The 15377-nt window shown below is 38.0% G+C and overlaps 1 protein-coding gene across 4 annotated transcripts in view; it reads right to left on the minus strand.

Annotated features, from left to right (window-relative positions):
* The window catches only part of sytl5 (synaptotagmin-like 5), a 189243-nt gene that overhangs the window by 50455 nt on the left and 123411 nt on the right, over window positions 1–15377 (minus strand). For all 4 annotated transcript variants that reach the window (XM_043700827.2, XM_043700828.2, XM_043700824.2 and 1 more), the window contains 4 exons: window positions 13380–13595; window positions 6205–6320; window positions 3523–3643; window positions 1796–1930 (listed from right to left, as the gene is read on the minus strand). In XM_043700827.2, coding sequence (XP_043556762.1) covers window positions 1796–1930; window positions 3523–3643; window positions 6205–6320; window positions 13380–13595 — 588 coding nt within the window. The remainder of the gene's footprint in view (window positions 1–1795; window positions 1931–3522; window positions 3644–6204; window positions 6321–13379; window positions 13596–15377) is intronic.

Consider the following 15377-nt stretch of genomic DNA (forward strand, 5'->3'; position numbering starts at 1 on the left):
AATGTAATCTTGCAAGTCTTTAAAAACATCTTGTGCCCTGGCTCTGAACTTTGTGGTACCTAGATGTCCCCAGAGGAGTTTCTGTAGGATTTCTCTTCACAGTGACTTTGGTGTAACCATATTATGGTCATACAACAATAAAGCTTCCTTAATTGTCAATTGCTGTTTCTGCTCATGGTACCTTTTCAACACTTTCCCTGCTGGATTTTTAACCATTTTTTTGGACAAAGCTGTCTGACCTTTGTGTGCTTCTAGACAGATTATTGGGCTGCACCAATTTGTATAAGTTTGCCCTCAGTTGCTGGTAAAGTGTTGGCATTGCTGCAGAATAAGACTCTACTTTTTCTTCAAGAATAATATCCTCCTCTTATGTTCAATCCAGTGTTGCTGACATGACTGAATACACCATTACATGCTCCTTGCCTGGAACATAGACTAATCTGTAGTTGTATCTCATCTACTTAAGCCTGAATCTTGTATGGGCAAAAGCATTTTTAAGATTTCATTCAATCACAGTAATACTACCAAAGTCTTAAGGTATGTCTCAACTGGAATTTCAATTAAATGATGTAATTTGTATATCTTCCACATCCTCATGTATCTTATCAGAACACCATCAGCCTTTTGGACTTACAGCATTCAAAAAATGTGCTGACTTGATGGTGCTGCTCCTTCACATGCAAGATTGAAGCCTCTCTATTCCTTAAACTGCCACTTCATACAGAGTTCCCACTGTAATCTCATTGTGTGACTTCCACGTGATCAAACTGTTGAGATAATAACAAGGTCTCCATAAGAGCTGCCACCCTATGGACTATCACAATTGACTAACTAGGGTGAGCACTTGGGTTTTCCATTCTTATCATTAATTTCCTCCCATCCTGTGTTTCTATTCTTCAGGGTAATGAGGTTTGTCTTGAGGCTTTGAAGTCTTCTGTGGTTCTTTTCCTTACATTTTAGTTTGTTCCTATTCTGCAGGCCTGTAATAGAAGACTTTTGAGTCTTTTCTCTGTCTTCACAGTCTTGCCCTCCACAATCACCTGATGAAGGAGCGTCGCTCCGAAAGCTAGTGTGCTTCCAATTAAACCTGTTGGACTATAACCTGGTGTTGTGTGATTTTTAACTTCACAGTCTTCTCTTTGTCCAGCTTTTTTCCCAAGTTTTCTGAGGTCTGGGCCTCCTGCAGAATCTTCCCATTGTTTATTCTGCTGTATTTTGAAGTCCTCTGTAGTCCTCTCTTTGCAGCTGTGCTCTTTGCGCTCTTTTAAATTTCAGGTCCTGGCTCTGGAGGTTTCTTCCCTAGCTGCTACTATGCTTTGTCTTGTTCTTTAAGCCAGTGCTACTACCTGTATATTGAGATACTGACCTGGAGTATCTCAGGCTGTGTGTGTCTGCATATACACTGTGCCTGTGGCTGCTTGCTCTTTTTCATTAACTAAGGTTCTTCAACTCCCTATCTACTGTAATGCTCCTTTATTTACATCAGTGCACAGTAGGCTATTAAATACAGTTCTCTAGCGTAGCATTAAGAAACAGATGCTTCCTCTACACTGGTGCCTTCTCTCTTACTTATGTCAGAATCATGTGGCTTGTTACATCATGACTGACTTCATGAATCTCATTCTACCACAATGCACACCTCAGTGCTCATTGTAATAAAGTTTAGAAATATCTAGAGAGACTCGCTTCTGAAGCAAATTAAAGATTCAGTAGAACTCAGTCTTCTCTTCATTGTCAGATGTAAACACGCAGTTAAATCAAATTCCACCCACACTGCCCCAGAGGAACACATTACCTGCCAGACAACGTTGCGGATGGTATACTTTCCATTTCAAAATCTGAACCTGCAAAGCTGATACTTTTTCCATCCTCAGATGCTGTATCGATTCCCTGACCGTTCTGAACCTTCTGATTAGACTTCCCTTGTTTTCTGTCAAGATGGATAAATAAGAACATAGTTACATTTTGCATAATTCACAATGGTGAGGGGCTCAAGAAGTGGAGAAATTCACAGGATTGCTGTCTATTATTTTGGTGAGTTTTAATGTTATTTCATACACATTTTGTTCTTGCACTCACTAACTGATTTAATAGGAATTGAGGTTTTTTTTTACCCTTTCAAGATTCAATCCTATATTCTAATAAAATTTCCTGGTGAAATAAGTCTTTTACAACATTCCTCAAAGGGATCTGTCTCCACAGCTGGTAGCTCATTTAACAAATTGCAAAAACACTCTAGTGTCGATATAATATTTTTTCACAATCACCAAAAGTCTTGAGGGGTTTGCAGTTAGTTAACTACATTTTAAAAGTAGTCACTGTTGTAATCTAGGAATGTAGCAGTCAACTTATGTACAGAGAACCCCCCCCCTCTACCTCCAAACATCAACGTGATAACGATCAGATAATTTGTTTGCATGATGCTGATTGAAAGTTAAATATTGGCCAGGCCGTTTGGAATAAAAGTTCACTCTTCCACTAAATGGTGCCATAGGATATTTTACATTCACCTCAGAGGACACACAGGACCTGTGTGTACTGAGGGACACCTTTGACACTGCAGCTGTCCCTCAGTACTTCACTGGAGTGCCAACCCTGCTGTTTGTGCTCAGAGTTTGGAACAGGATCTGAATCTGAATCTGTGACCCATAGGCAGAAGTGCTACTAACTGGCTGACATTGTATATAAGATGAATGGGACACAAGTCACAATCAAAGACTGACCTGATCCATAAATGGGGAAAAACAAATTGATCAAAATAAATTAAACTTTGAACTCTAGAAACTTTGAGATGTTCATCAAGTGATTAACAGAGGTAGACTGAAACAGGGACAACTATTGAAATGAGCTTAATGCATGACCATAGTGCAACTTAACATATATAGCAAGCTAATTTATCTTCAAAAATTATGTTTAACAAGCATTTTTCATTTTCATTGTCAAGTGACGAGGAAGTACATTTAATCTGGTCACCATGACTAATTTACTACCTCCTAGCAGTTATGCAATCACTAACAGTCATTATCCTGGTCATGTTTGGATTTCATAGAGTCCATTTGCTGACTATGTTCATTATGTTCTGAATTAAGTATTAATTATACATTTAAAAGCAAAATATTGCGGATGCTGGAAATCTGAAACAAACACAAGCAATACTGGAGAACCTCAGCATGTCTGGCAGCATCTGTGGAGAGAGAAACAAAGTTAACTTTACATGTCCAGTATGATTGATGAAGTGTCATATCGGACTCCATACCTTTTCAGTGTTTTCTCCCCACATAAGAACAGGAAGATAAGAGAGTGAGCACCTGGGTAGTGCTTTATATTGTGTAACCTGGACTCATCTCGTAAGTTCTAAGCAATTTGGCTAAAAGTACCCTGCAGCTGTACATCTCTTGCTGAGTGACACATTCTGCCTTTTCAATAAAGTCAAATAATACAATTACTTGACTGGGACAATATCTAAATACAGGATTCAATGCTGAAAGTGAACAGATCCTCAAGGCCACACTGTTAACTTACTTAATCCGTTTGAATACTTCAGGAACCACCTTTTTCTCATTTCTGGTTAATGTGGAGGTCCTTGAAGCTTCATCTGTATTTTTCTGATTTGTTTTTTCCTTTGGTTGGTCAGTCTTGTCTCCTAATTAAGAAAATTATTGTATATTTATGTTGCGCTGAAAATAATAAAAAAAAAACAAAATAACATCAATAGCTTTAAGAATATTGTGTAGAGTGGGTTTTTTTTATTATATGTTATTATTGATGATATATAATCAATTCTGGTCTCCCTGCTATAGAAAGGATGTTGTGAAAGTTGAAAGGGTTCAGAACAGATCTACAAGAATGTTGCCAGGGTTGGAGGGTTTGAGCTCTTGGGAGAGGCTGAATAGGCTGGGATAATGTTCCCTGGGGTGTCCTGGCCTACTCCTTCAATGATGGTGCTGTTGGTGATGGACAGTGAAGTCCCCCACCCACAACTTTCTGTGCCCTTACTGGCTTTGTGTATTCTCCAGGTGGTTCGTCTAAGGTGCCTTTAGTTCCTGAATAGCTGGTGGCCCTCCAAATGTCAGATGCTCTTCGAGATGGGACCTTCACCCTTAAAGATACAGAAGCCTCAGTGGCAAGTAATTGTCAGCCTGTTGGTCATATGGTGTTTCTGAAAATAGTCCTGGTAGAGGTGGGCCTGGCTTACCCACCGGTGATCAATTCAACTACTATAGCCGTTAAATTCAGCCCAATGTGTGCATCTACTTAACCAAATTTTAGCAAAGCATTTTATAAGGTTCCCCATGGTAGGTTCATTCAGAAAATAAGGAGGCATGGGATATAGAGAAATTTGGCTGTCTGGATACAGAATTGGCTGGCCCATAGAAGACAAAAGGTGGTAGTAGTTGGAAAGTATTCAGCCTGGAACTCAGTGACCAGTGGTGTTCTGGGGCATCTGCTCTTTGTAATTTTTTTAAATGATTTGGATGAGGAAGTGGAAGGATGGCTAAGATTGCTGATGACATGAAGGTTGGAGGAATGGTGGATAGTGTGGAGGGCTGTTGTAGGTTGCAACATGACATTACCAGGATGCAAAACTGGGCCAATAAGTGGTGAATGGAATTCAACCTGGAAAAGTGTGAAGTGATTCATTTTGGAAAGTTAAATTTGAATGCAGAATACAGGGTTAAAGGCAGGATTCTTGGCAGTGTGGAGGAATAGAAGGATCTTGGGGTTCATGTCCATACATCCCTCAAAGTTGTATGGTGTGTTGGCTTTCATTCGCTGGAGGATTGAGTTTAAGAGCTGTGAGATTACTATGCAGCTCTATTGATAACTGGTTAGACCACACTTGGAATATTGTGCTGAATATTGTGTTGACCAATATTGCATAATGGTTACCTTAATTTCGGAAGCTTTAGAGAGGGTGCAGAGGAGATTTACCAGGACGCTGCCTGGACTGGAGGACATCTTATGAAGTAAGGTTGAGAGAGCTAGGGCTTTTTTCACTGGAGCGAAGAACGATGAGAGATGACTTGATAGAAGGATACAAGATGATAAGAGGCATAGATCGAGTGGATAGCCAGAGACTTTTTCCTAAGGTGGAAATGGCTATCATGAGGGGGCATAATTTTAAGATGATTGGAGGATAGTTTTGGGGAGATGTCAGCCGTTATTTCTTTACACAGAGAGTGATGGATGTGTGGAATGCACTGCCAGTGGTAGTAGTCGAGTCCGATACACTAGGGACATTTAAGCGACTTTTGAATAGGCACATGGAAGATAGTGCAATGAAGAGTATGTATGTAAGTTTGACCTGAGAATAGGATAAAAGGACGGCACAACATCGCGCGCCAAAAGGCCTGTACTGTCCTGCACTATTCAATGTTCTGTGTTCTATGTTTAACCAAATCAGACTAAAGCATGACTAATGGATGATGTAATGTCTGAACCAGAAAATATCCACTGGAATATTGAGTTTAGTGTCAAATCATGCACAGTAAATGAAATAAAGAAAAGGAAAGATTGCATTAAGCAAAACTATAAGATTTTCTTGAATATTTAAAATCTGGAAGAATGGAACTCTGCACATGTAGAAGGTAATTTTTAGAAATGTTGACATGGTTGGAGGATTTGAGCTATAGGGAGAGCTAAACAGGCTGGGGCTGTTTTCCCTGGAGCATCGGAGGCTGAGGGGTGATCTTATAGAGGTTTACAAAATTATGAGGGGCATGGATAGGATAAAAAGGCAAAGTCTTTTCCCTGGGGTCGGGGTGTATGAACTAGAGGGCATAGGTTTAGGGTGAGAGAGGAAAGATATAAAAGAGACCTAAGGGCAACCTTTTCACACAGAGGGTGGTACGTGTATGGAATGAGCTGCCAGAGGAAGTGGTGGAGGCTGGTACAATTGCAACATTTAAGAGGCATTTGGATGGGTATATGAATAGGAAGGGTTTGGAGGGATATGGGCCGGGTGCTGGCAGGTGGGACTAGATTGGGTTGGGATATCTGGTCGGCATGGACGGGTTGAACCGAAGGTCTGTTTCCATGCTGTACATCTGTATGACTCTATGACTTTATTTGACATTAATTAATGCTTACCATTGAAAATCATAAAAGTGCATGAATGCTGGAATTGATTATACCTAAACTTTTCTGCTGATTTGAATCTGTACCTGTGAAGTACAGAAAAACACCATGTCCAGTATATCTTACCGAGAGGTTTCCTGATGATTGACTGTTTGATGAGATCAGATCCCATTCCTGATGCAGGTTCAAATCGTTTTGCTCTCGCTTCAAAAAACCACTCTCCGGTGACAACCCTCAGCTCTCTGTTTAAAGAAAGAACAACATAATAGCAGCTCTATATAAAAGAAAGAACCCATAAAATTTGCTGATTTTCCATTTTAAAAATTCTTGGTGGCTTTTTGTATTAAACATTGATAACAACTAATTAACTAAATCTGGCAAATAATTAAATGTTATTTATTGATTCAAGTTTTACTTGATACATTTTTAAAACACTGTTGTTTATAATACATGACAATATTAAAACAGATTTAATTCAAAAATATACTATAATACTGTATCTAACCTTGTTCTGTTATATTTATGATTACTTTCTTGTTTTGACAATTTATTTTTCATCTCTAACAAACTCACCCTACAAACAGCACATGAAAATATGCAATGATACATAAACTTTTTATACAAGAATATTATTAAAGGTTAGATGGCTAATAAATGTTTCTCTCAGCAGTAGGATTTCTGTTTGGAATTGGAATTGGAATTCAGTACTTCCTTCTATTAGGAGATTATTAAAATACTGCAATGAACAGATTAAATCTTACCCAATGAGCTGTAATGCATTAGTCATTAAAAGGCATTAGTAATTGTTAATCATGTTTCCAAGCAACCAATTCCTACTCATTATTTTTATGTAGACATGTTCTGTAGATCATGTACCCTAACACTCAGTTTTATACTTCACTTTTCTACATTAAATTCATTTGTAAGTTCAGTTTATTTGATATTAATTGTCCAAAAATCTTTTTGAATAATCTATATATTGTGCATATTTGCAGAATTATTATATAAAAGACGACAATGGAAAACTGAACTCATTTTTTAATGATTGCTATTTTCTCTTGAAGGGCTAAAGTAAAATTATACCTTTCACTTCATTGCCAATAAAACAATGGCATAAAATAAATAATATTGTTAAGAGAAAGAAACAGCAAAAGAGCAAAGAATTCTTAATTCAGCTCTGGATGCTATAACAACTCATCAGAGCTGCAGCCACTGATAATGTACTATACGTTTAGTATGACTTTTGACTATGCTCCTGGAGTAATGGTTAAAACATTGCCTCCTGACCTCGTGATGACAGTATAATAATGGAGTCATCCTGACAGTATTCCCTCCTCTCTCGCTCTGCCTTCTCTTCTCTACCATCTCAATCTCTTTTCTTTGACTGCTCCCTTTTATTCTCTTACCCACTGCTTCCCTTGTCTGTCCCTTATTTTCTTTCTTTCTCTCAACTCTTGTCCATTACCTGCATCAAACATTAGTCTTTCTAGTTTCAGAATACCTTTTCAAAAGTGCAAATACACACACCTTAGAAATAAATTGTTTGTGCAAAATGTTGCTTTTATCACTGACCCTCTTGATAGTGGATATGAACTTCAGTGCAATGTTTTCACACTGTTACCTCATGGTACAAATTTACAGAAAGTTAAAGACAGTTCACTCTCCTACTTCATAAGAGTTATTTTTTAAAAATCCTCACAATATTTACGATTTTCCTAAATGGATTTGATTGAGATAATGTTTCACCTCTCGAATACCGAAACATCATAGCCCCTTTATAAACTGCTTTTGTTCCCACTTTTTCTATCGGTCAACCTCTGCTGTGCCTCATGGCATAATTGAATTCAACAGAGCAATAGCCAGGAGATACAAAGGACACCTATCTTATTCATTAGACAAATTCAGAGAGATAGCCCAAAAAGAAATCCTCAAATCAGTGCAAGTGAGAAATGGTGGACCTGGAGAAAACTAAGCAAAATATTAAAATTATTTTCCAGGTTTTTAAAAGCTTAACTGTAAAAAAACAGCAATGTTCTGAATAATGAAAAACTAACATTAAACCTGGTTGAACACAACGCATGAGTATTTTTAAAAACAGAAGCTATTTACTTAGTTTTAACCAGATTATCAAAGTACAATTAAATAAATGAGATTAGAATTAGATGGACAAAGTATATGTTGGGAATGGAGGATATGAGATGTTGTGTACAGTGAGATTGTCCTGGATTCTCTCAGACACAGGAACTCACTCTGGTTAGAGTCACTCAACTCTTTCATGAGCTGGAATGAGAGACAGATACACATTAAAATAAAAGGGAGGGAGAGAAATCTCTGCCCAGTTTATTCAGAGGAAATCATTGGTCCATGTCAGTACAGATAAAAGGTGTTATCGTCAGGGAGTCAGCAATATGGAACTTAGGACAGGGTGAAGGGGTGGTCCTACAGATACTGTTGTTTTTCCAACAGATATATATATTTATTGCTTAAGAGAACAATGAGAAAGAGAATGCAGTGGACAACCAAAATGCATACTAAAACACCATGGCTGAGCAGGTAAATGGAGATGAGATTGTAAAAAGATTGATCCACTAACCTTGTAACAGAAGAGGGGTGAAGGAAGTAGCAAAGTATCAGGAGGAGTTCAACTAACCCAAAAGTAATTGGTCGGAGAGGCAGGTAAAAAATTAAGAGAATTGATTTCCTGTGATTATGTACAGGACTCTGTTCCAATTCAATATGTAAGAAGTCTAACATCCACTTATTGGTCTAGATAGACTCAACTGGTAATGTACAGCTTAAAGGTAACCACTTGCCGGCATAGGGTAAGGTCAGGAGGAAACACTCCTGACCTTACCCTACACATAGCTGGTACAGTACAAGGATTGAATCCCATGCTGTTGGCTTTATTCTGCACCACTCTCTAATCATCTAGTCAACTGAGCTACATACGCTCTCCATATTAATAGCATGGTTTAGGATAATGAAGAAAGGCATAAATATGACAAAGTACAGGACAATGGATTTGGGAAAGCAGTTTGTTGAGAAACTAAGAATGGAATTGTAAAAATAAAATAGATCACAATATTATCACACAATGAAGCCAAACAGTAATGGGAAACATTCAAAATGAGGTTCAATGGAACTCAGGAAATAAAGCTGCTTAAAAATTAAGAAAAAAACTGAACACCAATGAGATAGCATGAATAAAAAAGAACATCATGATGTCTCTGCATGAGTTCCTCAGGGTAGTGATCTAGGCTTATCCACCGTCAGCTATTCCTCAATATCGTTCCCTCCATCATAGGATCAGAAATTGGGAGAGTTGTGGAAGATTGCACAATGTTCAACACCATTCGCACCTCCTAAGATACCGAAGCAGTCCATGTCCACATGCAGCACAACCTGGAAAATATCTAGCCTTGAGCTGATAAGTTGTTAATAGTATTTATGCCACACTAGGACCATTTCCAGCAAGAAAGAATCTAATCATTGCCACTTGACATTCATTTACATTACCATTGCTGAATCCCTTACTATCAGCATCATTGACCAGAAACTGAATCGGACCAGCCATTTAAACATGGCAGTTAAAAAGCAGGTCAATGGCTGGGAGACCTGCAGTGAGTAACATACCTCCTGATTTCCCAAAATCTCATCACCTAAAAAGCACAAGTTAGGAGCATGATGGATTGCTCATCCATCTAAAACATTCAAGACACTTGACACCATCCAGTAGAAAGCAGCCTACATAATTGTCATTTGGTCCACCGTTTTTTAACATTAACTGGCTTCACCACTGACACAAAGTGGCAATGTGAATGTCCAATCTCCTAGATACACTGCAGCATCTCGTCAAGCTTTCTTTGACTGTATCATCCAAATGCTCTATCAACTTGAAGGACAAGGACAACAGATACTCAAAAGCACCACTAATTGAAATGTACCCCTCCATGCCATGCATCATCCTCACAAGGAACTACACTACTGTGCTTTACTGTCACATTCAAAATCTGAGAACTCACTTCCTTTTCGCACTGCATCACACAAACACTGGCTGTTCAAGAAGGCAGGTCCCCAGCATTTTCTCAGGGCAATCATGGATGGGCAATAAATGCTGGTGATACCTACATACAGACTTTGTTTTTGAAAAGGGAGCAATGAGTAAGCTGGGTGTCCGTTGTATCTCTTGGTGATTGCTCTATTGAGTTCAATTATGCTGTGACAATAGTAGGAGATGTAGTAGGACAATGGACAATGGACAATGGCTACACAGTCACTAATAGACTAGAATTTTATTAAATTCAAATGTAACCATCTGTCTAATGGCAAGGAAAAGGATAGATATAGAAAAAGTTGTCAGCATGAGCATTAACAAGGAGAACATGAAGAGATTAGGAATGAAGTTAAAAAAAGTAGTTAAGAAGGTAATGAGGAACAATGAACTTCTGTTATTGAAAAACATAAAACAACATAAATGTTGTATAGCTAGATAACCAAAAAAAATGGAAAATCAGGGTTAGAACTGTGTCACTTGGAACTATTAGGATATATCCAGTGATTACAAAATAGCAGAAATATAAAATAGTTATTTTGCTTCAGATGGGGCGTCTCTGTGGTGTCATAATCTCACCAGACTAGTAATCCTCATGTTCTAGGGACAATGTTTGGATCCCACCCTGTCAGATGGTTCCATTTGAATTTAATAAAATTCTAGTCCATTAGTGACTGTGTAGCCATTGTCCATTGTCCTACTATATCTCCTACTATCCCTCACAGCATAATTGAACTCAATAGAGCAATCGCCAAGAGATACAATGGACACCCAGCTTACTCATTAAGCAAATTCAGAGAGGTAGCCCAAAAAAAAATCCCAAAATCAATACAAGTGAGAAGTGGTGGATCTGCAAAAACCCAATCAAAAGGAAAAAAACCTATTGTCCTTACCTGGTTTGGCCTAAATGTGACTCCAGGCCCACCGCAACGTGGCTGACTATTAACTGCCCCTTGAATTGGCCTGGCAAGCCTCAGGTCAAGGGCAATAAAAGTTGGCCCAGTCAGCAACCTCCTTGTTGCATGACTAAATTTTTTTAAAAATCAGGGAGATGGATCAAATGGTGGTAACATTGAAAGGTGATTTCAATGAACAGAGAAAGGAAACAAAACCTAATTAACCCTGGTACATGAGATTTCTTGTACATGGGTTAAAATATCTAGGAAAAACATCCAAGAACCTTACTATCATGTAATATCCTGTTAGAAAAAAAGTGCAATGCCTTAGATTAGTGTTGATTATATTGATATTTAAGAAGGGAGATGGCGTATATCCAGCAAGCTAGAAACCAGCTAGACAACATAATATCAGCAGTAGGAACACCAATGTAATTCTAACTAAGTAATAAATTGAAAAACATCAAGAAACCAAAAACATTACGAAATAGTTATAATTAAGTCAACATGGATTTCAAAGGTAAACTCTTGCTTTGATAACCTCATCAAATTATTTTAATAATAAAGAAGCCTTACTAAAATTAGGTTGGGCTTTGATGATAACACACCTTGAGTGCTGAGCAGGGTTTGTTTCCTTGCCGGTGGAAGGATATAATAGCCTTGGAGGTAGTGCAACAAATGTTTCGTAGACATGCTCAAGAACTGAGGAGGTGAAGAGGGATTGAGTAGATTGGGACTATAGACCATGGATGTAGGTTTGCTTGATGAGCTGGAAGATCTGGCTTCAGACGTTTCATCACCATATTAGGTAACATCATCAGTGAGCTTCCGGATGAAGCATTGGCGGTATGGCCCGCTTTTAATTTATGGGTTTAAGTTTCCTTGAGTTGGTGACGTCACTTGGTGGTGTGGTCCACATTAACGGCACAGAGGTGGAACGAGTGGAGTGTGTCAAGCTCCTGGGAGTGGTCATCAACAACAAACTTTCTTGGACTCTCCATGTGGATGCACTGGTTACAAAGGCCCAACAACGTCTCTTCTTCCTCAGGCAACTGAGAAAATTTAACGTGATGGCGAATACCTTTGCCAAGTTTTATAGGTGTGCCATCGAGAGCATTCTGTATGGATGCATCACTATCTGATATGGCAACTGTACCATTCAAGATCGAAGATGGTTACAGAGAGTGATGAACTCGGCCCGGACAATCACAAAGGCCAACCTCCCATCTATAGAATCCATCTACCAGGCCCGCTGTCAAGGAAAGGCCGCCAGCATTCTCAAAGATCCATCCCACCCTGACAATGCTTTTCTACAACCTCTACCATCAGGGAGAAGGTACAGAAGCCTGAATACATGCACTAGCCAGTTTCAAAACGGTTTCTACCCTACTGTTGGTAGAATACTGAAAGGACTCACAAACTCTTAGCATTCGCCTGTACGTATGTTGTGGTTTTTGACGCTGTTTATCTATTATTTACTTATCTATGCTACTAAACTCTGTGATCTGCCTGTATTGCTCGCAAGACAAAGCCTTTCACTGTGCCTTGATACACATGACAATAAATTCAATTGGAACATTTGTTTTTGTACTTCCTGGAAAATAATACTGACAGAATATTATAAAAGCGATGTCTCAGTGAAATTGAATTTATATTATATTTCTTTCTGTATTTTGAAGATGCAGAACAATAAATATCAAATAGTAAAACTGTTTTTGTGGTTAATTGTGTGTGCAATCATTGCATTTAAAAGTATTAAATTAGACTTAAAAGCTCTACACGGCTGACTGTATCATCTCAAACAGCTGAAAACTAAGGCTTGGCTACGTCTAATTAGTGACCAGTACAAACTTATTTATTTTTGTTTCCATTAAATTGGTAGATATTATGTGTTTTGCAGGCAATATTTTATTTTTTGTGAACATGTGTTGTAATGATGGAAATATGCAATAATGTGACAGACAAACATAAATTGAATTCATGGCACTTAACAATTTAAAGATGAAAAATACGCTCTTTTGTGTTTTTCCCATACAGATATAAAATAAGCATCTACAATTAAAGTGGCTTTTACGTTTCGTTTGAGCTTTAACGATTCTGTCATTAATTTCTACATATTGTATATAATGATAGTCATTTTGATGATAACACATACAAGATACAACTCAGTACATATTCATACGTGAGTGTTCACAGGAGGCACACTGTGACAGGGATAGCAACGTTTCATCTGATTATGATTACCTGTATCTGTGAATAAGGCAATGTCACAAAATGTCCTGAACATAAACAGCATTATAGAATTATTTGGCTTATTTTCCTGATTATTACTTGCTTTAAAATCAAATACATACGCAACTTTAGCGCACACAGTGCACTTCCAGGTCCCATCATTGGCAATAATTCTACATTCCGTACACACGCGGTCATTGCATGTCTGGCACAGGTCTCCTCTGAAGAAGATTAGGCCAAGCGTCTTCTGACATCGTTTACAGACTCGGTCACTGATTTGCTGCTTTCTTCGATTTATCGAAGAACCTCGGATTTTGATGAGCTCATTCTTTAACTTCCTGTAATAAACCAGAGTGTCCTCTCAGTAACTCATAAAATGGCAAGATTAAAGCAAGGGAAATAAAAGCCTGAGAAAACCATAGAGTCCTCTATCATCATTTAATAATGCGGCTTTACATAGAAAATGCACCGTTAAAAAAATTGTCAATGACTTTGCAGTTTAGCACTTACTAAATGTGCAAGACATGTACTGATCCATGCATATCAGGAATATTTCACATTTGAACCCTTTCCATGTTGACTTGGGTGATCTCAAAAGGGAGAGCACTGATGTTATCTAAATTGGCCCAATGCCCTCAAACTGAACAGGTTCCTGGTCACTACTAATTAATTCTATTAAAAAGTGCATGTGTGTGCTGAAAGTACCTTGTGGTTCTCCTACGATGTCCAATGGTCAAATATTGTGCAACATGTTAATATTCATGTGTGATAATTGATTATTTGCACAGGGTACAGGAGGTACGGGTGGGTGCATGAGTGATGCTTATGCTAATGGTACCATGAAAAGAACAAAGCAAAAAAGGAAGAGAAGACTTGGAATATGACAGCCATTTTGTCCCTAGTATATTTGGGAAATTGGAGAGAACAATAGTGGACATCAACTCAAAAAAGGCTTATGTTATAGAGCTAAAGCATTTACCCAATAATGGAGTTTGCACTTTAGAAATGCCACAGATTTGAAATGGGATGATGAACAATAGTAAACTTTAATGCTTTGGGGAAATGTAGAGTTGTCAGTTTTCAAATAATTATTCTTTGACCTCAAAGTATTTTAAAATGAACCAATGGCTTAGAGTAATGCAGAAATAATAAGTTTTATAGAATAAAAAAGTACATGTGCCTTTTGAGCAGTCTCATTGACTGATAGTAATCAAATGTACGTTATGCTTCTATTCGCTTCCAGACATGAAATTGTAAACATATGACCAACCTGATTTTTTTAAAAAAATTGCTAACACCGACTGAGTGAGACAAGAATTTGGTGTCCTTGTTTTTAGATACAACAGCTTATGGGAGTGTTTCATCCTCATCATTGTTCATTTCTTTTGAATGCTGAGGTTGCTCTGCACAAACAGTATGACTAACATAGCGCAGTTGCTGCTGATCCATGGTCACTGCTGATTATTCATCTCTGATAACCATGTGACGGATAAAGGCACAACATGAAAGGTGGCAATGATGATTTGGACATTTCTTGAGATTAAAAAAATCTGACAAATATCAAACCAGGTTTTTTTTTTGCCCTGTTCATTGTGTCAAGAAACTGACCAGCCTCTCAACCAAATTGAGTTTTTTAAACATTTCTACAGCCTTGAAGTCATATGATTAATTAATGCTGGTGAACTATATTGTGACCAGTTGTGCTAAAATGATTTAATGTAGAAGGGTTTAAATTTTATCAGGCTGGAGCAGACATACAAAACTCGGCTTTATATACAAATGTATCATGACGATAAAGAAACATAGGTTACTCAATAAACATCTTATTTAGGCATATTGGAAAATCTCCATCCTTGCAGCAAAACATTATTAATTGTCACTTTGAAGAACAACAGCTGGTAGACTATGTGATTATCTCTTACGGAATAGGATGTAATATCATGGTCTACTGGTTGGAGACTCTTTTGAGTCTAATCAATTTGGTGCTGCAAACAAATTGCTACTCTCATGGTGTGTTGCAATGGCTCACCAGCAGAGATAACTTCTGCTCTTAAGTCTAAGTTGTCTATAGTTTCATTAGAATAAGTCAAGCAAGTTATGGATGCCAATAAATGCCTTGA

Source organism: Chiloscyllium plagiosum, unplaced genomic scaffold, assembly GCF_037043375.1.
Source record: "Chiloscyllium plagiosum isolate Xiang-an unplaced genomic scaffold, Cpla_swu_hap1 HiC_scaffold_12, whole genome shotgun sequence".
Taxonomy (NCBI): domain Eukaryota; kingdom Metazoa; phylum Chordata; class Chondrichthyes; order Orectolobiformes; family Hemiscylliidae; genus Chiloscyllium; species Chiloscyllium plagiosum.